General features: G+C 35.7%; 1 protein-coding gene across 1 annotated transcript in view; it reads right to left on the bottom strand.

The window, feature by feature from the left end:
* The window catches only part of LOC150084650 (papilin-like), a 967,274-nt gene that overhangs the window by 482,388 nt on the left and 457,742 nt on the right, over nucleotides 1-27,144 (bottom strand). Inside the window, exons 14-16 of the mRNA XM_090376529.1 lie at nucleotides 26,703-26,876; nucleotides 6,736-6,915; nucleotides 3,153-3,294 (exon numbers count right to left, since the gene is read on the bottom strand). Coding sequence (XP_090232655.1) covers nucleotides 3,153-3,294; nucleotides 6,736-6,915; nucleotides 26,703-26,876 — 496 coding nt within the window. The remainder of the gene's footprint in view (nucleotides 1-3,152; nucleotides 3,295-6,735; nucleotides 6,916-26,702; nucleotides 26,877-27,144) is intronic.

Below are 27,144 nucleotides of genomic sequence, written 5' to 3'. Positions count from 1 at the left end.
CATCTGGTTCTTGGTTTGGGATGATTACAATGACCACAAAAAACAGTCATTCAAACATACATTTTTAAGGATTTTATTATTATTATTATTATTATTATTATTAATCAAGGTGTGCAGCTGCTTTTACATCTGCCTTATTAAGTTATTTCCTAAAAAATATATAATTTTATAATGGCGTGCACAACAAATCACTTATAAATTGCTAAGCTAAAGGATGCTAATTAATGAATCTGTTGGGCTGACTATTGGATTTCCAGCTTAAAAAAGAAGCATCGCACCTGCATTCACAACAAACCGAACAACCAATCAATCAACCATGATTGATTTCATTCTGGGTAAAATTCTTAAGCGAAGTGATGATATGGCACCAGGTAATGAGATTCATCTATCACTCCATATCCTAAACAAGTATAACCGTTCTTGTGTGGTATGGATATTATGCCTCAACTCTACATTACATGGCTACCACCAGTCTACTAAGCATACCTAACATTTTACACTTGGAAAATAGAGGACAGATTCAATACACGTTTCACAAGTTGAACCTCAATATCAGTCAGCTCCATTAGGTTTTAGCCTCCCAAGTAGCAGCCTCAGCTATCATTACTCTAAGAATGTCCACAACAAACCTCAGAGACCAGTTATCTCAGTTAAGTAGTATCTTAGTGTGCTGTAAAACGACATCATATTAACTGTTTAAGTAATACTCAAATGGCAAATACGGTAGAACAATATCATGAAAATGATACTTGAAGCTCAAAAGTAGCTTCTATAGCACAAAAAAATGCATGAACTAAACTAAAAAACAAGTTTAAAAAACATGAAGCAAGATACAATAAACCCTTGAATTTGCCAACCACAATTTAACAAACACTGGATTTAAAGGGGTAAAAAGTAACTTGGCACTAGAGTGTATTCTAAAGTGATTAGGAAATACAGGAACTCATGAGTCATGATCAAGCATCCCAGTCTCTTTATGTATAAGATCAATATAATACTGTTAAGTCCTTGTGAACCATGCAGGTGCAACTCTGGCATACCAGGATTAAGAATTTTTCTCTAATGTATAAGTGTTGATGGAAGCATTTCAACAGCCAGCAAAAGAAAACATATGAAAATAGCAACCAGTATTAACCTCGAAGATGCAGTTTATAAGTGGTTTGAACAATAGCATCTAACTGGCATATTAATTGGCTTTCAAATTCCAGATTTTATTAGGAGCGTTTCTCCTACAGTACTCTCTTCTTGACTACTTCCCCTCTCCCCTTTTTCCCTTTGTATTGTTTTACTAGTTTAGTTTATCATTTTGTTCTACTGGCATACATTTTTTAGTTTATATATATATATATATATATATATATATATATATATAAGTACCATGTTTCTATATTTATATTTTTATTTTTAACTATATAGCCTAATATCAGTGTGCAACCATGGCCTAAAAAGGGAACCAAATATCCCCCATAACTAGCAAAGTCATACTTAATCTAAAATTAACATAATAACAAATCAAGAGTATCATGATGCCATTACTACATAAAGCTTACATTGAAAGGCACGTCAACTTGGGGCTAGGGCCTCTCAATATATGCTATCAGTAACAACATGAGCCATCTGTTTCTGCGACTTACATGCCAATCACACCTTATTAATATCTACCAAATATAGTATATAAAATAGCTGAAAAATCAATTTTGAATTATTTAAATTTAAAATTTTTTAAGCTAAGTTAAGATATGATTTAAGACAAGTTAAAGTTACAGAGAGCTTAATATGCTAAACTTGCCGAATATGACATACACAACAAAATTTTTTGTTGTGTATGTCATATTCGCCCCAATTTTTTTTTCTTTTCAGTAGTTTTTCCATATAATTCAGGTATTGCAATTTACTTCTACTCTATATACAGGGTGATTCACTACCAGTGCGACAAACATGCAGGAGATGTAGGGGGCACAAAGACGAATTGGAATCACATAGCATTGCAGGGTCTGGAATGCCTTCATCATGCGGTAGAGGACATTGAATGGGAGGTAGCGTGAACAGCGATCCCGCTGGAAGTCAGCATTTGCGAACAGTTTCTGTTGAAGAAACCAAGTAGCAAAAGTCCTCTGGAGTGGATAATCCGCAGGCTCCAATGATTGGACGCATTGCAGATGGTATGAACTCATTTGGTTTGTTGACAGTATCCTCCATACAGAGGATTAGGAAATACCCAATCGTTGGCCTATCGCTGGAGTACTCGTATTCGAATTGCCTTCTGCAAGACGTAGGACATTCTCCTCATTGTCTGGCATCCTCGATTCATGGTACCTCAGGCGCCTCCGTAGCCAGGTGGGAAGGAGCAGCAGTGCGTAGCACACGCTTCTTGATTAGACCGGGGTTCGAGCCCGTCACCACCAAATACGGAGGATGCGGAAAGGTCATTCAGGGAATGACCACCGCATATCCCGGAGCAATATGGCCTTAGTTGCTAATGCTCCTAAAAACCAAATAACAACAACAACAACATGGTACCTCTCGTGAAACAACCAGTCTCACGTAACCTTCTGTGCACACGTGCGAAAGTCGTATGATGAGGAGCACGCCTGTGCGGGAAATGTTCCTGGTACAAGCGCAGAGCGGTGTGCCCGTTACAGTCCACAGCTCCATGCGCGAGGTGCATGTCAGCCAGTTCAACGTTTGAATACTCGTCCATCCTACTGCCTCGGGAACTAGTTTGCAAATGATGACTTCCAGTGGGATCGCTGTTCACGCGACATCTTGTTCAACGTCCTCTACCGCATGATGAAGGCATTTCAGACCCTGCAATGCTATGTGATTCCGATTCGTCTTTGTGCCCCCTACACCTCCTTCAGTTTGTCGCACTGGTAGTGAATCACCCTGTATGTGTGTGTGTGTATATATATATATATATATATATATATATTGCTGAAGGAATATATATATATATAACAAGAGTTTATTGTAAGAAAAAAAATGCAGCCATCACAAACTAGTTATATCATGCATTCATTACAAGGTAGAGACATTTAACAGCTTAAAATAATACAATAGCTAGAATTTAAGACTTAAACCAAAATCAATGTCATAAAAATGAAAAAAAAAAAAAAACAACTGAAATATATTATTTCAATTATTTCATATACCTTCATCACAAGGATGGATACCACACGGTTCCTTGTCATAAGGTCGTGTATATGAATCACAGTAACTGTTGGGTACCATTCTGTTTTCATGAAAACAAAACACTGTTCTAGAACGATGGCCCCCTCCACAGGGAACAGTACACTAGAAGGAAAAAAAATATATAGACATATACACACATACATGCACACACAAACATAAATATAAAAAAATATATATATGCATACAGGTTGGATATTATTAAAGTAACTTTGGCTGTCTATAGATGACAAACTATGAATTGTCCAGAGTTTAAATTTATAACAGATGGCATCCAGCTAATGTTGAAATGAAAGGCAAAATAAAAGTTTCAAAACAAAACACTGTTTATGGTGCTGCAAACAGAGGATACAGCACACATGAAGCCAACATGAAGCTAATGTTGAAATGAAAGGCAAAATAAAAGTTTCAAAACAAAACACTGTTTATGGTGCTGGAAAGAGCAGATACAGCACAATTATTTGATCAAGTTAAAGTATAGTTATGAGAAAGCTACAGGTTGTGAAGCCAAAATTGCTCAATATAAATAGAAATGTTTTTTTTATTGAAAATGTGCTGGATGTGCAAGCTCAACTGTTGCCTAAAATATGTCATGAAGAGTATTAGCAATATGCCTTGTGACGTTCTGCTTCAGGTTTCAGGTCAGCCAGAGACTGAATATTGCTTTGATAAACTTTGTCCTTGAGAAATCCCCCAAAGCTAGAAGTCCTTGTTTATACTCTGACATGACCGACAGGTCAGCAGAGTTTACAATAAATCATCAATAGAAACGTTAATTGTATTTAGCAGTCACGGGCTTGAACTCTGATCCACTCAAAGAGCACATACTATGCACTCTCTCTCATGACCACTCAGCTACATCATGAGGCTGAATTAAGGTTTGAAGAATGAGAAAGTGAAGAGCTGGCAAAATGCCAGAAAATGAAGGGGTCACTGCTAAATGTGACTTAAGGCAGCTTTTTTTTTTCTTTTTTTTTTTTTTATCATATAGGCAATATGTCTGCATAAAAAAACAGCTGTGCCCACTCTCTCTCTCTCTCGCACACACAACCACCCACCATAGGGCAGGAATTAATAGTATCAAGATCACAGCAATGTTCATACTAATATAATGGTAAATGTTTTGGGGCCGCATCCTCAAACCTCCCTGAAAAAGAATGGTGTCCAGTTAAGGCAAGTATTGTGAATCCACACCAAATATTATTATTTGGGTACTGAAGAGAAATTCAGTTGATAAATGGAGATAAAGTTCATACCTGACAATTATGTATATTCGCAATGAATACACATAATTGTGAGGAATAGCAGAAATGACGCTTGTCCATGAGATGTTCCAAAGCCATGGGCCATGTCTCATCCACCTGGCCAGAAACCAGAGTGAAGTTCATGTGTCGTTAGGAGTCACATGGAGCTAATTAGTGCAGCACATAGAATATTGCTACACTACATTGGCAATAACAGTTGAGCATCCATTTTTTTTTTTTTTTTGACACCACTAAACTACAGCAACAGCAATTTCATTAACAACAATTGCTACAACTGGACAACATCCTCTGCCAGCAGCTATAGATAAGGTACCTGTTTCTGAAAATTTCTCATAATTTTACACTATCATATTTGAGGAATAGTCCTAATTTCTTTCTGTGCTACTTACAAAGCACAGCCAGGTTCTAATGTTGTTTGTATAAGGCAATGGTCAGACCACACCTTGAGTACTATGAACAGGTTTGAGGCCTCCAGACTTGAGTACAGGTCTGGAGGCCTCAAAGAATGTACAACTCGACATCCTTCCTCATTTTAGGAAGGACGTAGAGTTGTTAGAATGAATACAGAGAAGGGCAACAAAATTGGCGAGGGGAACAAAGGGTTACTTTTACCAAGAAAGCTTCAAGTTCTGCAAACTGCAGTATCTGGAGACTAGGCACCTGCGAGGTGATCTGATTGAGGAATATAAGGATTTGAATGGTTTTGAACTCAAACTGAGGAAAGGCAATTATAGAATAGATGTGCGGAAATTTGCCTTTAGCCAGCAGGTAGTTGATTGCTGGAAGAAACTTCCATCTTTTGTTGTTGTGGAAGCTGATAGCTTAAATAAATTCAAGTCAGAACTGGACAGACTTTTGGAGTGAATGGATTGGGTGAAATGGAAAGGTTTTTTTTTTTTTTTTTTTAGCTGAATCTGCATAAGCTTGTTTTCTTGCATCATATGCCTCTACTAATGCTAATGCTAAAAACTTTTGATTCCTAATGGAGCTGCTTTGCATTCAAAACTCAACAAAATAATCAGCACAAATATGATTAACTTGTGGGGGGAGGGATCTTTATTGCCACTTCCTGAGATCAACTGAATATAGCCCCAAATGAAAAGGAAAATTTTTAACAAAGGTCTAAGGGGATACCTAGCATATAACCCATCACCTGTTGCAAGAAGGACAGTTCTCCTCTATGCATATGGGTTTGAAGGGACCCCTACATAAGTGCATCTGAAAAATTAGCAAAAAATAATTCAAAATTGTTCATTTTTTTTTATGCCACCTTTATTTTCTTTCTTTTTTGGACACGATTGTGAAAAATCCATATTTTATATTAAGAACATATTTCTAATTAAATTTTCAAATTAAAACTCCCTTTAGACCTGTTGGCAAGCAAACTGCATATCAGAAAAACCAGCATGCTTCGACAAAATGCATGAATTTGGATGCTAGCCAGTCAATAACAGGAGTGCTTGCTGCATGAAACATATGCATCAACAGTTTGATTCCAGACAACACTTTAATGTCATAAAGCCAGAGAGTGTTAATGAGTAGAGGAAAGGGTGCATCAGTAAAGCTAGTTCACTACCAATAATTGCATGTAACAGATGCCAGTTAACATATGCATATAATTAGTTTAACCTAATTCCTGAAATTTTCCTTACTGTGTGATAATTAGCAGCGATTTCTAGAATTTTCAATGGATAAATCAAAGAAAACATTTTCAAAACCAGCTATTAGGTGTCTCAATTGTGTGAACAGAGAAGACAAAGAGCACAAATTGTTGAATATCTGGGTTCTCGTCAATTCCACACGATATGCTTGGGGTTAAGAAAAAAATTTTTATTTTCCTTAAATGATTAATTTTTATTCTTATATATGAGCTATTGGAAAATTTTCCGTTGGATCAGTAAGGAGACTCAAATTTCTTCTTGCTAATAAAGCTTCTTGCTAATAATAGACTTTTTTTTTTTTTAAATTTCATTAAAATATCATGAAAAATAAAACAAACTCTGATCAGTAAAATTACACACAGAATAATTTTTGACAGGTGAGGGAAACAACAAAATCACTGTGTCCAAATGAGTGCTAAATGAGAAAAAAAGTTGTCTATGTTGATTACGGAATCACATTTTTCAAATTTTCTCAATATTTTTGTAAAATAAAACAACCTTTAGTAAGACATTACAAGAATTATTAATGATTATAGTTATACTCAAGCTAAAAAATAAGCATGTGAATAGAAAATACAGTCACATTTACTGTAAATATAAATTACTTGTAAATTCCTTACCCTATTCCAAGGCCCTGTAAACCACATTCCTTTGCATGGGTCCTTAGTACAATTTGAAATGGATGACAATTTTGTTTCTAATTTACAATTTTCGTGAGGAAGTTGTATTATACTGCCTTCCTTATATATTCCACATATCACTACTCTTGTCTGTACACCTATTCCACATTTAGCTGAGCACTAGAAATAAACAACATAAGCTCAAAATATGCATTCAATAAGTCATATATAAATCTGAATTAAATATACAAAGTAGATACAGGGTCCTACAGATCAAAAACAATGTCCTTTTTTGTTCCTTTGGATGAAATATTAAAGTTCTTTTATAAGCAATATAGGAAAGACCAACCACAAGTAAATGATCATAGAGAAACAATGAAAGATACCACAAGTTAAACAAACATATAAAACAAATTTAAACAGAGATTCAATAAATTGATCCTTCATATGAAAAGTTACAAGTGAGAAGAAGACAGCATTCAGGAAATTAGCATTAGCAAAGGCACATGATGCAAGAAAGCAAGCTTATATAGCATCAGCCAAAAAAAAAAAAAAAAAAAACACTTCTCATTTCACTCATCCACTCGCTCCAAATGTTTGTCTAGTTCTGCCTTGAATCTATTTAAGCTATCAACTTCTACTATGACAGATGGAAGTCTGTTCCAGCAATCAACCACCCGCTGGCTAAAAGCAAACTTCTGCACATCTATCCTACAACTGTCTTTCCTCGATATATGAACTATGTGAATTATGTGAATTCACATAATATGCAAAACACGTATATATATATATATATATGTTTCACATATTATGTGCGATATTATATTATATTGCATATTGTATTGTAGTGTATATTATTATATTATATTATATTATATGTAATATTATATTGCATAGTGCATCTTATATTATAAAATGACAAATATGCAAAATATGTGAACATTTGAAATGGCAGGAAAAAACATATGGGAGGCTAAAATCTCATATATATATATATATATATATATATACTGTCATATAAATTAGAATAAGGTTTAAAATAAAATAATGCCAGCAGTACGGCAAGACAAGAGCAAAAAAACAAAATTAAACCTAGATTCAAATCTAACAGGGAGGGAAGAGAGAGGTAGCAAGAATAAAATATATTGCAACGGAAACTCTAAATTAATTTAGAAAATCTAATTATACGAATAATAATTCATTGAAATTTAAAGCCAATTAAATAGAAATTTAGCGGTGCCCCCTCTGATGGGCACAGGTCCAAATTTATGTGAAATATCACCAAACAGAGATTTAAACCATTCACAATAAAACAAAACAAAAATATAAAAAATAGACTGACCATTATGCCCCATCTCAACAGAGGACCACAAGGCCAATAATGGTCAGGGAATTGCTGCATTTCAAATGCTAAACAAATCGCTGCAAAGGCAAAACGATCGCAAGATCAGTCCGCCACACCGATCCCCAGATCGAGCCGCCAATGCAGGGAATTGAACAGCGGTGGTCCTGATGCAGCGAAAATCAAAAAATAGAACAGACAAAAGCACTCCAGTGCAAAGCCACACTACTGACACAAGTAAACTTAACCCGTTTATATAAACGAATAATCTCTGTTTGGTGATATTTCACATAAATTTGGACCTGTGCCCATCAGAGGGGGCACCGCTAAATTTCTATTTAATTGGCTTTAAATTTCAGTGAATTATTATTCGTATAATTAGATTTTCTAAATTAATTTAGAGTTTCCGTTGCAATATATTTTATTCTTGCTACCTCTCTCTTCCCTCCCTGTTAGATTTGAATCTAGGTTTAATTTTGTTTTTTCGCTCTTGTCTTGCCGTACTGCTGGCATTATTTTATTTTAAACCTTATTCTAATTTATAAGACTATATTTCAAGCATCATATAGAGGAATATGCTTTTTGTTGCCTCTGATGTGTGCTGTACCCTCCCTTTTTTATTTTTATTAAGTAATACTTCTTTTCCAACATTATTTAAATATAATTATATATATACTGTATATATAGATAAGTAGATTAGAGTATGAATGGAGAAATGCTGACCACATCAGATATAGTTACAATGGAAAAAATTAAATAGGCACCTATATTAATAAGTACCTGTAAATTAAATTTTTATTTAATTTCTTTTATTTAATTTTTATTTTATTTAATTTCTTTTATTTAATTTTACAGGTACCTATTTAATTTTTTTCCATTGTAACTACATCTGATGTGGTCAGCATTTCTCCATTCGTACTCTGATCTACTTATCTATATTCCATTATGGTTGTTGGGTATTTCTGCTATTACTAGCAGTGCCCCTTGTCCATAAACTATCCCAATTTTTTTAATCCATTCACTACAAACACTTGTTATTAATACATTATATATATATATATATACCTGAATGCAAGAATACCATATATACATGGGCCTACTCACATGTAAGACATATCAACTGAAGATTTATCCTGTTCCATTTCATGGTAATATCAAAAAATGTAATACTGTATTGTGCTTCAGCAATTTTGTTTCTACTACATGTTCACTGGAAAGAGACTTTCATGGGTGCCGGCAGGATATTTTTGAAAGGTGGTGCAAAAAAAAAATTGCTTGATGCATTCATTCCCGATTATTTATTTGAAGATATATGCAGTATAGCATAGAAATAGTCTTAATTTGTCATTACAGGAGTTAAAAATCAAATGTTGGCTTTTAACTACTGTGTGGACCCAGGATAGTCTCCCGTGACCTTGTTGCATCATTGTGAGCATGGGAGTATGTGGGGGGGGAAGATAGCTCTCACTCAGTCTGCTACAAGCCACTGCAGTGTGAAGTTATTTCAGGCGTTTTGTTTCTAATCACTCAATGTTAGAGTTTTTGTTCGTGGCTATTTCAAAGTGAAATACTGTGTCATTTTGTTTTTTAATTTTAATACTGATGCCCCTTTGGTTAATAAAGCCATCTACAGGCAAAAAAACCACAATGTGTTGTCAACAGAAGACAGCAAGATAACAATTATTAATAGACTGGAAAAGGGCAAAACCAGTGTATCTTTGGTTTAGATTTTTAACGTCGGCAAAGCAACCATATCTGACAAAGAGCAAAAAAATAAAAATGAAATTTTGAAGTTTATTTCAAAGTTAGACAATGAACATGGCTCTAAAAAAAGGAAAACTATGAAAAAAGCTAGTGATGAAAATTAGAAGACTGTTTATTTATGATTTCTACAAAAAGAAGTCAAGGTGAACCTATTTCTGGACCTGTTATGTGAAAAAAGCACTACAATTGAATCAAATGTTTAAAAGCCCATCTGAAATTAAAGCCAGTACAAGATGTCTGAAAAATTTCAAATCTTGCCGCCTTATAAGGGAGTTTGAAATTCAAGGAGAAGCTTTATCAGGTGATGTCCCAGATACAGAAGCTTTTAAAGAGCCTTCACTGAAAATGGCAGAGGAAGAAGGTTTTCCAAGGATGACGTTTACAATGCAGATGAAACTGATCTTAACTGGAAGTTACTCCCTCAAAAATCACTTGCATCACGACACAAAATGGCTGCTCCTCATTTCAAAGCTAACAAACAGCATGTTACAGTTATGGTGTGTGCAAATGCAAGTGGACAGCATGTTTACCATTATTGGTGATTGGAAAATCCAAGAATCCAAGATACTTTAAAGGTGTAAAGTGTTAACCAGTACAATACAAAAGACAGAAAAATGCTTGGATGAATTCCAAGTTTTTTGGATTGGTTTAGCCAGGATTTTATTCCAAGTGTGAAGAAGCATCAAGAAAATTAGGGTAAAGCTGGTAAAGTTTTGTTTATTATTGATAATGCACCATCCCCCCTGTTGAAAAAATGAATTCAATTGATGAGAACTTCATTGTCAGGTTTTTACTGCCAAATGTTACAGCCCTGGTGCAGCCAATGGATCAAGGTGTTATAGAAAAACTAAAAAGGATGTACAGAAAACAAGTGTTGCATCATTTGCCACTATCAAAGGGAGATGAAGAGAGCATGGTTGAGTTTTCAAAGAAGCTCAACATTAAGGATTGTTAGCATTAGCATGAGCGGCAAAGGTAAAGAAAGCTTGCATGAGAACGATGAGAAACATCGGATAACTTACACGGAAAATTAGGTTCCCACTTGGTAAACAGATGGTAGGTGTTATCGGTCTGGAGAAAAGTCGAGAACAATATATTGATTCACAGGTAGGCGAGGCAAACGGTGTGTCGATTGGTTGTTGCTATTTGGTTTTTAGGAGCATTAGCAACTAAGGCCATATTGCTCCGGGGATATGCAGTGGTCATTCCCTGACCTTTCCACATCCTCCATATTTGGTGGTCATGGGCTCGAACCCTGGTCTAATCAAGAAACGTGTGCTACGCACTGCCGCTCCTGCCCACCTGGCTACAGAGGCACCTGTGTGTTGATTGGTGCGCGAACACAACACATGATAACATCGGTTTAGTATCACTTTAGCAGCACTAATGGTAATTTGTCCTAATCGCACATGCCCTAACCTTTTTTCACCATTACAGTATTTCGTGATGATGAAAAAAGGTCAGGTTACCTTGACTTGAATCCCATGGGAGCTTGAACCCCTCCTGAAGTGGAGAGGATAACCTAATCTTTTTTCTTTAGAATCGTGGGTGGACTAGCACAAAAAATTGTTTATTAACAAAATATATTAATTTTTTATTACTGTACTTTTATTTTTAAAGACACTCGTGCGGTTACACACATATCATAACGTCAATCAGCACCTTAAAAGATTCATCGCTACTATTACCTGTTCACCATTCATTACAAAACTATTATGCACCGTTCTTTACTGGCAAATACACATCATAATGCCAACCAATGACTACACAGTAGCTTGTCGTCTGTAACACCCACCACCAATCATTTCATCATTTGCCAGGCCTACCTGTCAATCAATATATCCTTCTCCATTTCTGCTCCAGACCGATAACACCTACCATCTGTTTACCAAGCGAGCAGCGCTAGAGTCCGGTGTCAGGAAACTAATTTTCTGCGTAGTTATCCGACGTTTCTCGTCGTTCTCTTGCAGGCTTTCTTTACCTTAGCCGCATTAGCATTAGTAGAGGCATATGATGCAAGAAAGCAAGCTTATGCAGCATCAGCCAAAAAAAAAAAAAAAAAAAAAAAAACCGCTCCCATTTCATCCCTCCATTCATTCCAAATACCTGTCCAGCTCAGTCTTAAATTTATTTAGGCTATCAACTTCCACAACAAAGAATGGAAGTCTGTTCCACCAGCCAACTAATCGCTGGCTAAAGGCAAACTTCCGCACGTCTGTCCTACATCTGTCTTCCTCAATTTGAATTTATATCCTCTCAGGTGATTATTCTGAGCAAGAGGAAGAATCCTATCAGCATTGAGCATGCTCAAACCAATAAAGGCTTTATACACCTCAATCAGATCACCTTGCAGGTGCCTAGTCTCCAGACACTGTAATTTGCAAAACTTAAGCCTTTCTTTGTATGAGCAACCCTTTGTTCCATTCACTAATCTTGTTGCCCTACTACGTACTCATTCTAACAGCTCTACATCCTTCTTAAAATGAGGTCTCCAGACCAATATACAGTACTCAAGGAGTGGCCTGACCATTGCCTTATACAAGGGGATAATCACTTCCTTATCCCTGCTAGAAAAATTCCTGTATATCATTGACAAGACACTATGAGCTACTCTTGCAGACCATCTGTACTGCTCAGAAAACTTCATATCTGTCTGCACAATTATCCCCAGGTCCTTTTCGTTCTCTACCACTGTCAACGTAGTACCACAGAGTTCACATGTTACTCTGCGGTTACTGCTTCCCATATGTAGTATTTTACATTTGTCAATGTAAAAAACTTCATTTGCCTCCTCTCAGCCCATGTGCTCAACTTTTCTAGATCCTATTGCAGCAGCGTACTGTCATTAGTGTCCTTAACAACCCTGCCAACTTGGACATTAAGCCTGACATACCATCATCTATATCATTTATAAATACAAAAAAATAACAATGGATGCAACACTTAACCCTTAGGGACTCCACTAATAACATTAGTCCACGATGAGTAGTGTTTATTCATTATGACTCTGTCTTCTCCCACTCAACAATCCCTTTATCCATAGCAGCAATTTGTTCAGCAGTCTTCTGTATGCAACAGTATCAAAAGCCTTTCTAAGATCTAAATATATGATATCAAAGTTATTCCCTGCATCCAGTTCCTTTTTGACTTTATCTACAGTATCCAATCAAATTGGTCAAGCAAGACTTTCCCTTAACAAAACCATGCTGTGTCCAAGCTATAACTGAAGTCTTGTCTAGATGATCCTGCAGTGCTTCTTTAAACAGTGCCTCCATTAATTTTCCTGGAACAGAAGTTAAACTAACAGGTCTATAATTACTTGTGTTGCCCTTTGATCCTGCTTTGTGAATTGGGATCACATTTGCACATCTGCAGTCCATGGGTACCAACCCTGAGTCCAACGAAGCTCTCATAATTATGGCTAAGAGTTTGCTTACTTCCTTTGCTGCCTCCTTTAATATAACTGGATAGATCCCATCCACCCCCAGGTGCCTTTTTTATGTTTATCTTCAACAATTTCTCCTCCACTTTTCTCTCATTTATTACAAAATCATCTAGCTCACTGCGAGAGTTTAATTCTCCTCTGGCATTCCCCTACCTGAATACTCCTCATGTGTGAATGTAGAGGCAAAATACTCATTTAATTTGTTAGCCACCTGAGCAGGATCATCAACAGTTGAACCATCAGTATCCAGGGGACAATCTGATTCATCCCTTTCCTTCTAGAGTTTAAATAGATAAAGAACTCTTTGCTGTTTTCCTTTGCATCTTTTGTCAAAGATTTCTCATAATCTGCCTTTGCCTGCCTAATCTCCTTTGTGACTTGGTTACAGACCAGCTGTTGTTTGTTTGTTTGTTTTTTTTTAGGAGCATTAGCAACTAAGGCCATATTGCTCCAGGATATGTGGTGGTCATTCCCTGACCTTTCTGCATGCTCCGTATCTGGTGGTGAAGGGCTCGAACCCTGGTCTAATCAAGAAGCGTGTGCTATGCACTGCTGCTCCTTCCCACCTGGCTATGGAGGCGCCTGCAGACCAGCTTATATCCATTTATTATTATTATTATTATTAGCTATATTGTGCAAGGAAGCCTGAGGCTTATGCTGCACCAGCCAAAAAAAAAAAAAAAAAAAAATTCCCGAGTTATCCTGAGAGAGAGAGAGAGAGAGAAGTAGAAGGGAATCACCAAGAAAGAGAAGAATGATGATATCCAGCTCAGGACCCTGGGTGTGCCAAGCCCATACTCACCAGATGTGAGCCCCTGGGGTTGATATTGTAGGCTTCCGTGTCACCCATTAATTTATATGTATCTCTGGTCAGTTTGCCTGTTTTGCTGGACAAAAAAAACCTGTTTCTGGAAAAAACCTTACTATCTATGCCTGAGACCAATTAACTCAGCCACAGAGTAAAAAAAGCTCATAAAATAATCTGTGTTGTGTTGAACCTGTGCCTTTTCCACTCGGTGTGGGGAGGATGGTAATAATACCACTGTGCTACCCACACAGACTGAGGGTGGCACATATGGAAATAAAGGTTTGTTCAACAAATTTTTGAATACATGCGATATCTCAATTAAGACAAATTTGACTGATTTATGTGTACAGCCGAGCCAACATTTCATGATCAGTGGGAGAAAGTACTGTGCAGACTGTGAGCGCATTCGGGCAGAAAGAACAGAAAAAGGCACAAAATTTTGTCATTGGCAATGAAGATTTTATGAATGCAACTATATCAAACTATATTTGCAGAGAAGCTGATAAGATTTCAATTTTTATTTAAAGATAATGTACAAGTTAGTGCAATTGCATCATTTCTGTACATAGCCAACTTTTCTGTCCATCATTTCTGTCAATTTATCTTTTCTGTCCAACATAGCCATCATTTCTGTCAATTTATAACTACTTAAGTAGTTATAAATTGACATCATTAAGTATATCTCATATTGTGAATACTTTCACGAGTTGCCATGATATTGCACTACCTCGAATAAGTAACGCTTCACCATAGGAGAAGACTATTGTTACTTATTCTCAGCAGATACCATCACCCATACGGCACCGTTTCGGAGTTTATTGGCCCCTCATCAGTGGGTGGGCAGGTACCCTAGTGTTGCAACAATGACAACCCAGTTGCAAAGTATAAATCTACAATATGAGAGATGCCTGATGGTATGGAGTAATTTAGATTACAATAATGTTTAGGGCTAAACATTATTGTAATCTAAATTATGTAAAGAGTTTAACTAATGTACAAGTTAGTGTAATTACATAATATCTGTTTGTTTGTTTGTTTGTTTGTTATTTGGTTTTTAGGAGCATTAGCAAATAAGGCCATATTGCTCTGGGGATATGCGGTGATCATTCCCTGACCTTTCCGCATCCTCCGTATTTGGTGGTCACGGGCTCGAACCCCTGTCTAATCAAGAAGCATGTGCTACGCACTGCTGCTTCTGCCCACCTGGCTACAGAGGTACCATCATTTCTGTACATAGTCAACTACTTAAGTAGTTATAAATTGGCATCATTAAGATTTGCACTAACTTGTACATTAGTTAAACTCTTTACATAACCTGATGCTTTAGCCCCAAACTATATTATAATCTAAATTACTCCACACCATCGGACATCTCTCATATTGTGGATTTATACTTCGCAACTGGGTTGTCATCGTTGCAACACCAAGGTATCTGCCCACCCACTGATGAGGAGCCAATAAGCTCCAAAACGGTGCCGTATGGGTGATGGTATCCACTGAGAATAAGTAACAATAGTCTTCTCCTATGTTGAACCGTTACTTATTCGATGTAGTGCAATATCATGGCAACTCGTGAAAGTATTCACAATATGAGATATACTTAATGATGCCAATTTATAACTACTTAAGTGGTTAGCTATATACAGAAATGATGCAAAAAATTGCACTAACTTGTACATTAGTTAAACTCTTTACATAACCTGAGGCTTTAGCCCTAAACTATATCTTAATTTAAAGATGATGAAAATTAATGGGGTCTAATTCTGTTTTGCAAGAGTTATTTTAAATTTGTTCTTGTTTTAATAAATTATTTGAATTAATATTTTAGTTTTTTTTTGTAGAATTTGTACTGTTTGAATATTTCAATAAATTAATGAGAATATTAAAAATTATTTATTACTTCGACATCCAAAGGTGGTGCACTTGCACCACCTTGCACCATGCTGCCGGAGCCTATGGTCACTTTCATTGCAATGTACACCCATCCATCAAATCATAGACTGACAAATAACCAGTGTTTTTGCATAATTTTATTGGTTGGTATGCTTAATTAATAAATGACATTTCTTTTTATTTTCAGAAGTCCTCAATTATTCAATTAACATGTAAATTAAAGAAAGAAATTGAATCAGAACTTGTTCTCTTTTTGTATGTATTATGGAAGCGTTTTTCACAATGAGCTCTGGTGGTCCACTCACAGAAAAAATTATGCAGTCCACTGACACCTATTTTGTATGTCACCACATTTTATCAAAACAGAAAGTGGACAACTAAGTATTCTCGAACTTTTACTAATGGCATAAGAGAATACCTTCCTTGGCTGATGGTAAAAATTTCCAAACACATGCAGCTTTCTAATTTTCATTGGAGCAGTTTTGCATGCAAAAGTTAGTCATGCTTGCAAGTGGGTGGGAAATAAAGTTAATACCATGACAATTTATGCTTATCAACAGCATAAGACAACAGATAACTTTTATTTCTTTATGTGGAGTATCCCATTGAACAGTTATTAAAAAATTTCCATGAGAGTTATCGTATGCAAACATTGGTTGTGCTTGTTCAGGTGGTGAAGTGATCCAAGAGGATAACCAGAATTAAGAACAAAATTAAACCTTCTAAATTTTTTTTTACATTATTAACATGATTTACATAACCCTTCAGGAACAGGCAAAAATTTTCCATATAGTATTTAAGTTCTATTTCCCACTGAAGCTGTTTTACATCTGAATCTAGGCTACACTCTGATGGGAAATATAAAGGATCACATAAACTTACTGATTCAAATATCAGCAACAGCATTTGCCAACAGTCGGGGGGGGGGGGGGATATCACACATTTAGAAATAAAAGAAAGAATTTCAGCTCTTTTTGGAAGTTTTAAGAGTAGATGATAACACTGGTCTGCACTGATTTTGATGTTTCTAAAATTTATGGTATTTTTAGGTTACTTTTGGTACAAATTCTAAAATTCCAAACTGTTTTTACCTATCATGAACAGCTTTTTCACAAATATTAAGAAATATTTTCGGCTAAGTTAAAGAAAGTCTGCACGAGAAGCACGCAAAAGTTCGATGAAATTTACTGGTAAAAGTACTTTGCCGTAACGGCGTTTGCATTGTTGCTCTCTCTCTGTAAACAGACGGTGGGTGTTAACGGTCTGGAGTAGAAGTTGAATCCCAAGGGAGCTTGAAACCCTCCCGAAGTGGAGGGGGTAACCTGACCTTTTTTCTTTAGAATCACTAATTGAATTAACTAACTGAATCACGGACAGAGTCATATTGGAAGTTCTGGCATCATAAAAAAATGTTCGTAACGTAGTTTCACCAGTAAATTTTTTTGAAAATTGCCGTGCTTCTCATGTGGGCTTCCTTTGCCTTTTTTTTTTTCCTTAATAAACAATTTATCCACTAGTACACCAGTGATTCTAAAGAAAAAAGGTCAGGTTATCCCCTCCACTTTGGGAGGGTTTCAATCTCCCATGGGATTCAATTTCTACTCCTGACTGATAACACCCACCATCTGTTTACTGAGCGAGCAACAATACAAATGCCATTATGGCAAAGTACTTTTACCAGTAAATTTCATCGAACTTTTGCATGCTTCTCGTGAAGGCTTTCTTTACCTTCGCCATATTTTCTTATATACACATTCCACACATATGTAATATGCATCCAACTTCCTTTGTCACTGCAGGCATGAATGTGCCCAGATGTGTTTAGACTCGTCAAGGCCTGAGAATCAGGTAGCTATATGAATCTGTAAAGTGTTTCTTTCTCATTGTTTTCTCGTGCTAACTAGTATCTACTTTTAACATGATTTTCATAGTCTGTGTCCTTACAATGGTAACTCATGCTTGTGGGAACAATCCAAATATATTTTGTTACATTTTCAGTAACTGGGTTGTAAAACCAGGATATAACATCATTTGTGAAAAATGTATATGCTGCATATATTGGAATTAAATCAGATGACCAAGATAAAAGTTAGGACCTCCAACTTATATCTTTCTGGGGTGGGATCATTCCTATGGTGCTGAGAGAATCTTTGGATCATATTAACAAATGCCATTTTTGTCCCATAAATTAAGCAGATTATAATACAAAGAACAAGCAGAGCATCATGTACCCCAACAACATTACTTCAGCTCTAGGCTGGTACCCCGCAAACCAGAATTACTGGTGTACCACCTCCACCAATTGCTCTTGAACATATGCCATCAGATCCTAAATCTCACCTTTGTGATCTAATGGATTGTATAAACTAATGAGATGAAGAAATTCACAACTGTGAACCACAGCCATTTACCCAAAATGAACTCAATGATCGAGAGAGAGAGAGAGAGAGAGAGAGAGAGAGAGAGAGAGAGAGAGAGAGAGAGAGAGATTTAAATCTACCCAATGGATCTATTTCAGTCTTTTAGGGTCAAGACTGAAATCCCAAACTCTCTTAACCTGAGAAAGTCTTTTCACAGTACAGAATATCGCAAAAAAAAATAAATTCCCTATTTTTCCAAAGAAAGCTCAATGATATATTACAACAATACTCCTGCAGGCATGGAACTTGTTCTGGAATTTTCTACCAACCAATACAGTGGAGGCTATTTATTGATTCATTAACGCAAAGCCTCAAATGAGTTAAACTTCATAATGGAAACAAGTCCTGTAACCCATTCAGCATACTTAAAAGAAAATGGAAAATTTTAAGCTTCTTTTGGAAAAAATTCATTACAAAGATCATGTTTGGTTGGCTGGTGTGGGCATTTTAAAGTTACTGGTTATCTGTTTCTTGATGAATAACTTGGATATACAAAAATGCTTTGCTTTCTGTGCAATAGTCAAGCAAGAAGTGAACATTGGGAAAGGAAAGTGTGACCGCCAAGAGTCACTATTACCAGGTTCGATGAACATTAAAGACAATCCACTAGTAGATCAAAACAAAGTACTGTTAGATCCTCTACATATAAAGCTAGGTTTAATGAAACAGGTTGTCCAAGCCCTAATAAAGAAAGAAATAAAATAAAGAAGGAAATTTAAATTATTTCAAGTATGTTTGAACTAAATTCTCACTACTTACACATGAAAAATCAAAGCAGGAATTTTTGTTGGACCTCAAATCTGCAAACTGCTGGCAGACTGTATTTGAAGGCTCCATGAACCAAACTGAAATACAAATCTGTATTTGAAAACTCCATGGACCAAATCGAAATAGACACTCGAATTAAGGGAAAGTCTTGTCTACAAATTTGATTGGATAATATGATGTGGTTACAAAGGAACCAGATGCAAAAAAAAAAAAATGGCATATAAACAATTTTTTGAGAATATGATTATGAGACCACCAGGAGTCACATGCTAGAGAAGCTCAGAAAATTAGGCTGTAAAATACAAGTGTTACGAGGTACACTTCTTGCAAATCTCATCTCAACTATTTCCCAGAAAATTTAAGCAGTTTAAGTGAAGAGAAGGTGGAAAGATTCTATAAGAATATAAAAGAAATGGGAAGAAGGTACTGGGGGGGGAATGGAATGTCAATATGATAATTAACTACTGGTGGATGCTAAAAAGAGGAAACTTGACTGCCCAAGGAAGACAAGAAGGCTCAAGTTTAACCCAGTCTAGTATAGTATATAAGAAATCCAGTTTGCAGTTATCTATGGTTCAGAGGAAGATGTAGCCTTTGATACATATAGCCTATGTTTTTAAGGTATTTTTATATAAAAATAACCTATTTGTAAATTTGGAAAAATACAAAATAAAACTGAAGCACATCCACCAATTTCTTTTGTTAAACATTCTGATGTGATAAAGCAAATTTCAAGTAACTTTTAAAATTTCCATTCAGATTTCCTTATCAACAGTAAAACATCAGAGAAAATTTCTTGCAATGCAGATCAGTGTAATTTATGTTAGAATGAGAATTTATATAAATGTATTCACACATAATTGTTAAATTTCAAGAAAATATCATGGAAACTAAAAACAAAACTCTAAGTACAATTACTCATGATGTCATTTGATGGACAAGTTGATGCAGCAACAAAAGCAACTCAATCCTTTCCCTCTTGAATTTTTAAAAAAAAAAAAAGGCTAAAATGTTTTCAGTGGTGACAAACAATCAAAATAATGAAAAGATAAAAATAAATAAGAATAAGAACCCACATAAGTAAAAGATTAATAATTTTGTAGGTATACGTTTGATTATTCTTATATATTCATTTTATTATTTTTTTTTACAACTGAAAACTCTGTGCCCATTTTTTTTTAGATTAAACAGCTATAGCTGTTTACCTGTTCAGAATTAGACACACATTAATATACATTTTAAGAATAAACATTAATATATTTAAAAAATAAAATATAACTATAATTGTTAAAGTTAAACATAAGAAAGGCACCTGGGATGGATGAGATCTATCCAGTTATATTAAATGAGGTGGCAAAGGAAGTAAGCAAACCCTTAGCAATAATTGTGAGAGCATCTTTTGACTCAGGGAAAGTCCCCATGGACTGGAGATGTGCAAATGTATCGCCAGTTCACAAAGAGGGATCAAAGGATGACATGAGTAATTACAGACCAGTTAGTTTAACTTCTGTTCCGGGGAAAATAATGGAGTGACTGGTTAAAGATGCACTGCAGGATCATCTAGACAAGACTGCAGCAATAAATCACACAGCATGGGTTTGTTAAGGGAAAGTCTTGTCTACAAATTTGATTGGATAATATGATGTGGTTACAAAGGAACCAGATGCAAAAAATCATTTTGATATCATATACTTAGATTTAAGGAGAGCTTTTGACTGTTGCACATGGAAGACTACTGTACAATTGGATCAGTATGGTATTAAGGGTAAGTTGCCACAATGGATAAAAGGGTGTTTGAGTGGGAGAAGACAGAGAGTGGTAACCAATGGGCACTGCTCTTCATGGACTAATGTTATTAGTGGAGTCATCCAGGGTTCGGTGTTTGGGCCCACTGTCATTTTGTATATTTATCAATGATATTGATGAAGGTATATCAGATTAAATGTCAGAGTTTGCAGATGATACAAAGGCTAGCAGGGTTGTTAATGACAGTAATGACAGTGTGCGACTGCAACAGGATCTAGAAAATTTGGGCAGATGGGCTGAGAAGTGGCAACTGAAGTTTAACATTGACAAATGCAAAGTATGTACTGTATATGGGTAGAAGTAACCCCAGAGAAGCCTACCAACTGTGTGGTACTACACTTAGGGTGGTAGAAAATGAAAAAGACCTTGGAGTAATTGTGCAGTCAGATGTGAAGTTTCCTGAGCAATGCCGACAGGCTGCCAGAGCAGGTTATGAGGTATTGTAGTAGTAGTAGTAGTGGCATGTGATGCAAGAAAGCAAATGTATGAGCTTATGCAGCATCAGCCAAAAAAAAAAAAAAAAAAAAATCACACCATTCCCTCCAAATGCCTGTCCAGTTCCTCCTTAAATTTATTCAACCTATCAACTTCCACAACGACAGATGGAAGTTTGTTCCAGCAATTAACCACCCGCTGGCTAAAGGAAAATTTCCGCACATCTATTCTACATCTGTCCTTTCTTAATTTGAATTTATGCCCCCTTAGGTTCGTAATCTGAACAAGTGGAAGGATCCCATCAGAATTCAGCGTGCTCAACCCATTCAAGGCCTTATATACCTCAATCAGATCACCTCGCAGGTGCCTAGTCTCCAGCCACTGCAATTTGCAGAACTTAAGCCTCTCTTGGTAAGAGGATCCCTTCATTCCCCTCACCAATCTTGTTGCCCTTCTCTGTACACGCTCAAGTAAATCTACATCCTTCCTAAAATGAGGCCTCCAGACCTGTACGCAGTACTCAAGCCGTGGCCTGACCATTGCCTTATACAGAGGGATAATCACCTCCTTTTCCCTGCTAGCAAAATTCCTATATATCATTGACAAAACCCCATGACCTGCCCTGGCAGCCTGTCTGCATTGCTCAGAAAACTTCATATCTGCCTGCACAATTACTCCCAGGTCTTTTTCATTTTCTACCACCTTAAGTGTAGTACCACAGAGTTGGTATGTTTCTCTGGGGTTACTTCTACCCATATGTAGTACTTTGCATTTGTCAAGGTTAAACTTCAGTTGCCACTTCTTAGCCCATCTGCCCAAATTATCTACATCCTATTGCAGTAGCACGCTGCCATTACTGTCATTAACAACCCTGCCAACCTTTGTATCATCTGCAAACTTCGACATTTAGCCTGATATACCTTCATCAATATCATTGATAAATATACAAAACAACAGTGGACCTAACACCGAACCCTGTGGGACTCCACTAATAACATTAGTCCAAGAAGAGCAGCACCCATTGATTACCACCCTCTGTCTTCTAGCACTTAACCATCCTTTTATCCATTGTAGCAACTTACCCTTAATACCATTCTGCTCCAATTTGTACAATAGTCTTCCATGTGCAACAGTGTCAAAAGCTTTCCTGAAATCCAAATATATGATATCAAAATTATTTTTCGCATCCAGTTCCTTTGTAACCACATCATAATATCCTATCAAATTTGTCAGACAAGACTTTCCCTTAACAAACCCATGCTGTGTCTGAATTATTGCTGCAGTCTTGTCTAGATGATCCTGCAATGCATCTTTAACCAGTGACTCCATTATTTTACAGGAACAGAAGTTAAACTAACTGGTCTGTATTTACTCGTGTCACCCTTCGATCCCCCTTTGTGAATTGGGGATACATTTGCACATCTCCAGTCCGTGGGAACCTCCCCTGAGTCCAAGGATGCTCTCATAATTATGGCTAAGGGTTTGCTTAGTTGCTTTGCCACTTCCTTTAATATAACTGGATAGATCCCATCCACCCCAGGTGCTTTTCTTACGTTTAACTTCAACAATTTCTCTTCCACTTTGCTCTCAGTTATTACAAAATCATTAAGTATCTTGCTACAATTTGATAACCTTCTGCCATTTTCAAAGCTTAATAATTCCTCACGTGTGAATGTAGATGCAAAATACTCATTCAGTTTGTTTGTTATCTGAGCAGGATCATCAACAGTCGAACCATCGATGTCAATTGGACCAATCAGATTCATCCCCTTCCTTTTAGAGTTCATATGAGTAAAGAAATACTTGCTGTTTTTCTTAGCATCTTTTGCCAAGGATTTCTCGTAATCTGCCTTCGCCTGCCGAACCTCCTTTGTGTCCTGATTACAGATTAACTTATATCTGCCATAGGCTTCCAAGTCGCTTGATAATTTATATGCATCCCATGCATTTTTCTTCTCTGTTACGAGTCTCATTAGTTCATTTGACAACCATTTAGGCCTAAACCTTGAACAATATTTCTTAATAGGTATGAACCTTTTAGTAGCTTCCATGATTAATTCCTTGAATGCTTCCCACTTAGAATTTACTCTTGGTAACATCGTCAGTTGATCCCACTGTACAGAATAATATACATGAATATTGCTATGATATACATGAATTTTGCTAGTAGATAAAAGGAGGTGTTATCCCTTTGTATAAGGCAATGGTCAGGCCATGCCTTGAGTACTGTGTACATCCTTCCTAAAATGAGGTCTGGAGGCCTCATTTTAGGAAGGATGTAGAGTTGCTTGAGCATGTACAGAGAAGGACAGCAAGATTGGTGAGGGGAACAAAGAGGTCCTTTTACTAAGAAAGGCTTAAGTTTTGCATATTGCAACGGCTAGAAACTAGGCACCTGCGAGGTGATCTGATTGAGGTGTATAAAGCCTTCAAGGGATTGAGCACGGTGAATTCTGATGAGATTCTTCTGCTTTCTCAGATTATGAACCTGAGGGGGTATAAATTCATATTGAGGAAAGACAGTTGTAGAATAGATGTGCGGAAATTTGCCTTTAGCCAGCAGGCGGTTAATTGCTGGAAAAAACTTCCATTCATCGTCATTGTGGAAGTTGATAGCTTAAATAAATTTAAGGAGGAACTGGACAAACGTTTAGAGGGAATGGATGTGTGAAATTGTTTTTTTTTTTTTTTTTGGCTGATTCTACATAAGCTCATATGCTTGCTTTCTTGCCTCCATTACTACTGTATTACTACATACCACAGTAGTAAGATACATAGTGGACACTTGCTCAATTACTCCCAGCATCACGAGTATCAGACCCTTGAGCTAATGCAGTGATTAAAATCCACAGAGTACTGACGCACATACCCATTGCTAAAAAAAGCTGTTACTGTATTTGAAAAGATTAGTGTTCACTGAGCGCAGCAAGTTGATTTTTCATAGCGTTTTTGGTTACTATTATTATAATTATTTGTGCATAATTATTATTTGTGTTATTTTATTTTTATTGTGTAATTGTTTGTGACATCATGACCATGAAGAAGTGTTACTTATGTAAAAAATCTGGAATGCGACTGCAGTGTTTTCTGAAGGAACATTTAAGGTAATTTATCATAATTGATAGAACCAGAAAATAACCTGTTATATATATTGGAACCTGTGTGTGTGTATATATATATATATATATATATATATATATACATATATATATACATATATATATACATACAATTAAATCCAAAGGAATCAAATATTAGATAGCAAAAATAAGTGCAAAATTAAGTGAAAATAAAAAATAAAGATAGTAGAGCAGAGATAATAAAGATAGTACACCAGTAGTGTGGCAAGCCACACTACTGGCATACTATCTTTATTATTATTATTATTATTATTATTATTATTAGCCATATGGTGCACGGAAGCCTGAGGCTTTTGCTGCACCAGCCAAAAAAAAAATTTCTGAGTTAACCTGAGAGAGAGGGAGAGAGGGGGGGGGGAGAACAAAGGTTAGAAGGGAATCACCAAGAAAGAGAAGAATGATGATTTCCAGCTCAGGATTATGTGCCATGCCCATACTTGCCAGATGTGAGCCCCCGGGATGAAATATATATAATGTTATATATATATATATATATATATATATAAATAATGTTATATATATTACAGGACAGTTCATGTGATGATATTACTATTTCAAATTACAGAAAACTACATGTAATTCAGATATCTTTCATATGTAAATATGTAATGAGAAACTTCATAAATTAAAGGAATTTGAATCATAAAGTGTGTCGTCTTTTTTTGTGTAATGCCAATTGAAATAAACAGTTGAGATTAGTCAAAGTGACCAGATGTAGATTTATGGAGTTAAGGTCAAATAACTAATAATTTAAAATATAATGGCCAGACATTGGCTAAAATTCAGCCTATAAGGAGATTAATATGACAGTACTGTGCCAGTTACAATAAACATTAATAAATAAAGAATTTTATATAAACACTACTGGGTTCAGGTGGATGATAATAAAAGTTTCAGCACAGTGAGACAGGTGCACTGGTCTTACTGTAATGAAACCTGCTATTATTACTCACCTGTACCCAGTAGTGTGTATATAAAATTCTTGATTTATTAATGTTTATTGTAACTGGCACACATGAGTGTCATATTAATCTCCTTCTAGGCTTCATTTTAGTCAATGCCTGGCCATTATGTTATTAAAACCATTAAAAATATTTTAAAATAGTTATTGAATTATAATATATATTATAATTTAATGATAATTTACATATTTAAATATATATGTGAAAAAATAAATAAATAAACTAACATGTGTATACTTTAGAAATGAATTTAAAGTATAAGAAGGGATAAAAAAGAGGGGGAAAAGAAAAAGAGCAGAAGGAAAAAACAAAGTAGATTTGAACTTAGGATGGAGAAAACAGCTTCATTTAATGCTACCTCATGGTTATCATAACCATTAACTTATGTTTTCCATTATCTCTACTTATGTTAATATTTCCTTATTCTTCTGTCTTTTATAGCTTTTTTGTTTTGTATTGAACAATAATTAATTATGAATATGTTATACTAATAATCGGTGATTCAATATATTGTCCATTGCAATAACAAAACTGTAGAAAATTCTCCACGAACTCTTTGCAACATTCCAGCCTGTTTCTAGGGGTTCAATACAGACACCGCCACTTTCTATGCGTTTTAACATATAAAAAAATTAACATTATCGCCTATGAGAGTGTCCACTCTGTGCTACATACATAATATTTTGTCTTTTTCCCCCCAGACCTGGCTCAACCCCTGATAAGATGCCACTATTTGTATATACAGGGTGATCAAAATGTCTCCGAAATAGCTATAGGCAAACATTTTACATAATTTTTTTTTGCTGTTTTTAATTCAGTGATACTTTTGGTGATTGGGAGTCAAGAAAATGGAGGACAGTATTTCAACACTGATTAATTAAAATTTTTTTTTTACTACAGTACAATATGCAATGAATTTAAATTTGAAATATCAGAAATGCCACTAAGCTTTTTAAATGCAGTTTATATTTACAGCAAACAAATATGTGGTTAAACACTTTGAAAGCACAAATCCAAACTCAAATCAGAAAAACCAAGGTTATACATTAATATAATTTTTTCCAAGCTCACTGGAATACAGAGCAGAGGTTAAATAAATAAACAGTATGCTCATACATATAAGTAACTTGTAGAAGAAAATAATATATTTTTAAATTCACAAATTAATAAACATAAAAGTTCACCTCACTCCATTCTGAAGCATACCATACTGCATCACATGGAAATGTTTCTGGACATGGACGAGCTACCTCTGGTGCACGTGTAATATCACACATTTTATTGGAATAAATATCACCCTTTTCACTAGCACAGTATGACTGCCGGGATTCCATTTGAAGGCCACATGTTCCATCACACTTAGCAAGAAAGAAAGTGCACATAACTTTATCATGACATTCATGCTAGTTAAATTAATAAACAATTTTTTTTTTTCAGTACATTACCATATTTATTAAACAAAAATATACTCCTGAGATATCCTTTATTTCTTCAAAAAAATTCCAGAAAAAGAATTTCACAATTACACTACAGCTGATATAATTTACCATTTATTTATTTATATTTCAGAACAGTAAATATTCATTTCTTCTCTAGGCAAGCTAAGGCAAAGTAAGAGGAAATTTG

This window comes from Mastigoproctus giganteus, chromosome 6 (assembly GCF_048544385.1).
Source record: "Mastigoproctus giganteus isolate SK-2022 chromosome 6, ASM4854438v1, whole genome shotgun sequence".
NCBI classification, from domain to species: domain Eukaryota; kingdom Metazoa; phylum Arthropoda; class Arachnida; order Uropygi; family Thelyphonidae; genus Mastigoproctus; species Mastigoproctus giganteus.
This window is presented reverse-complemented; position numbering and strand designations above follow the sequence as displayed.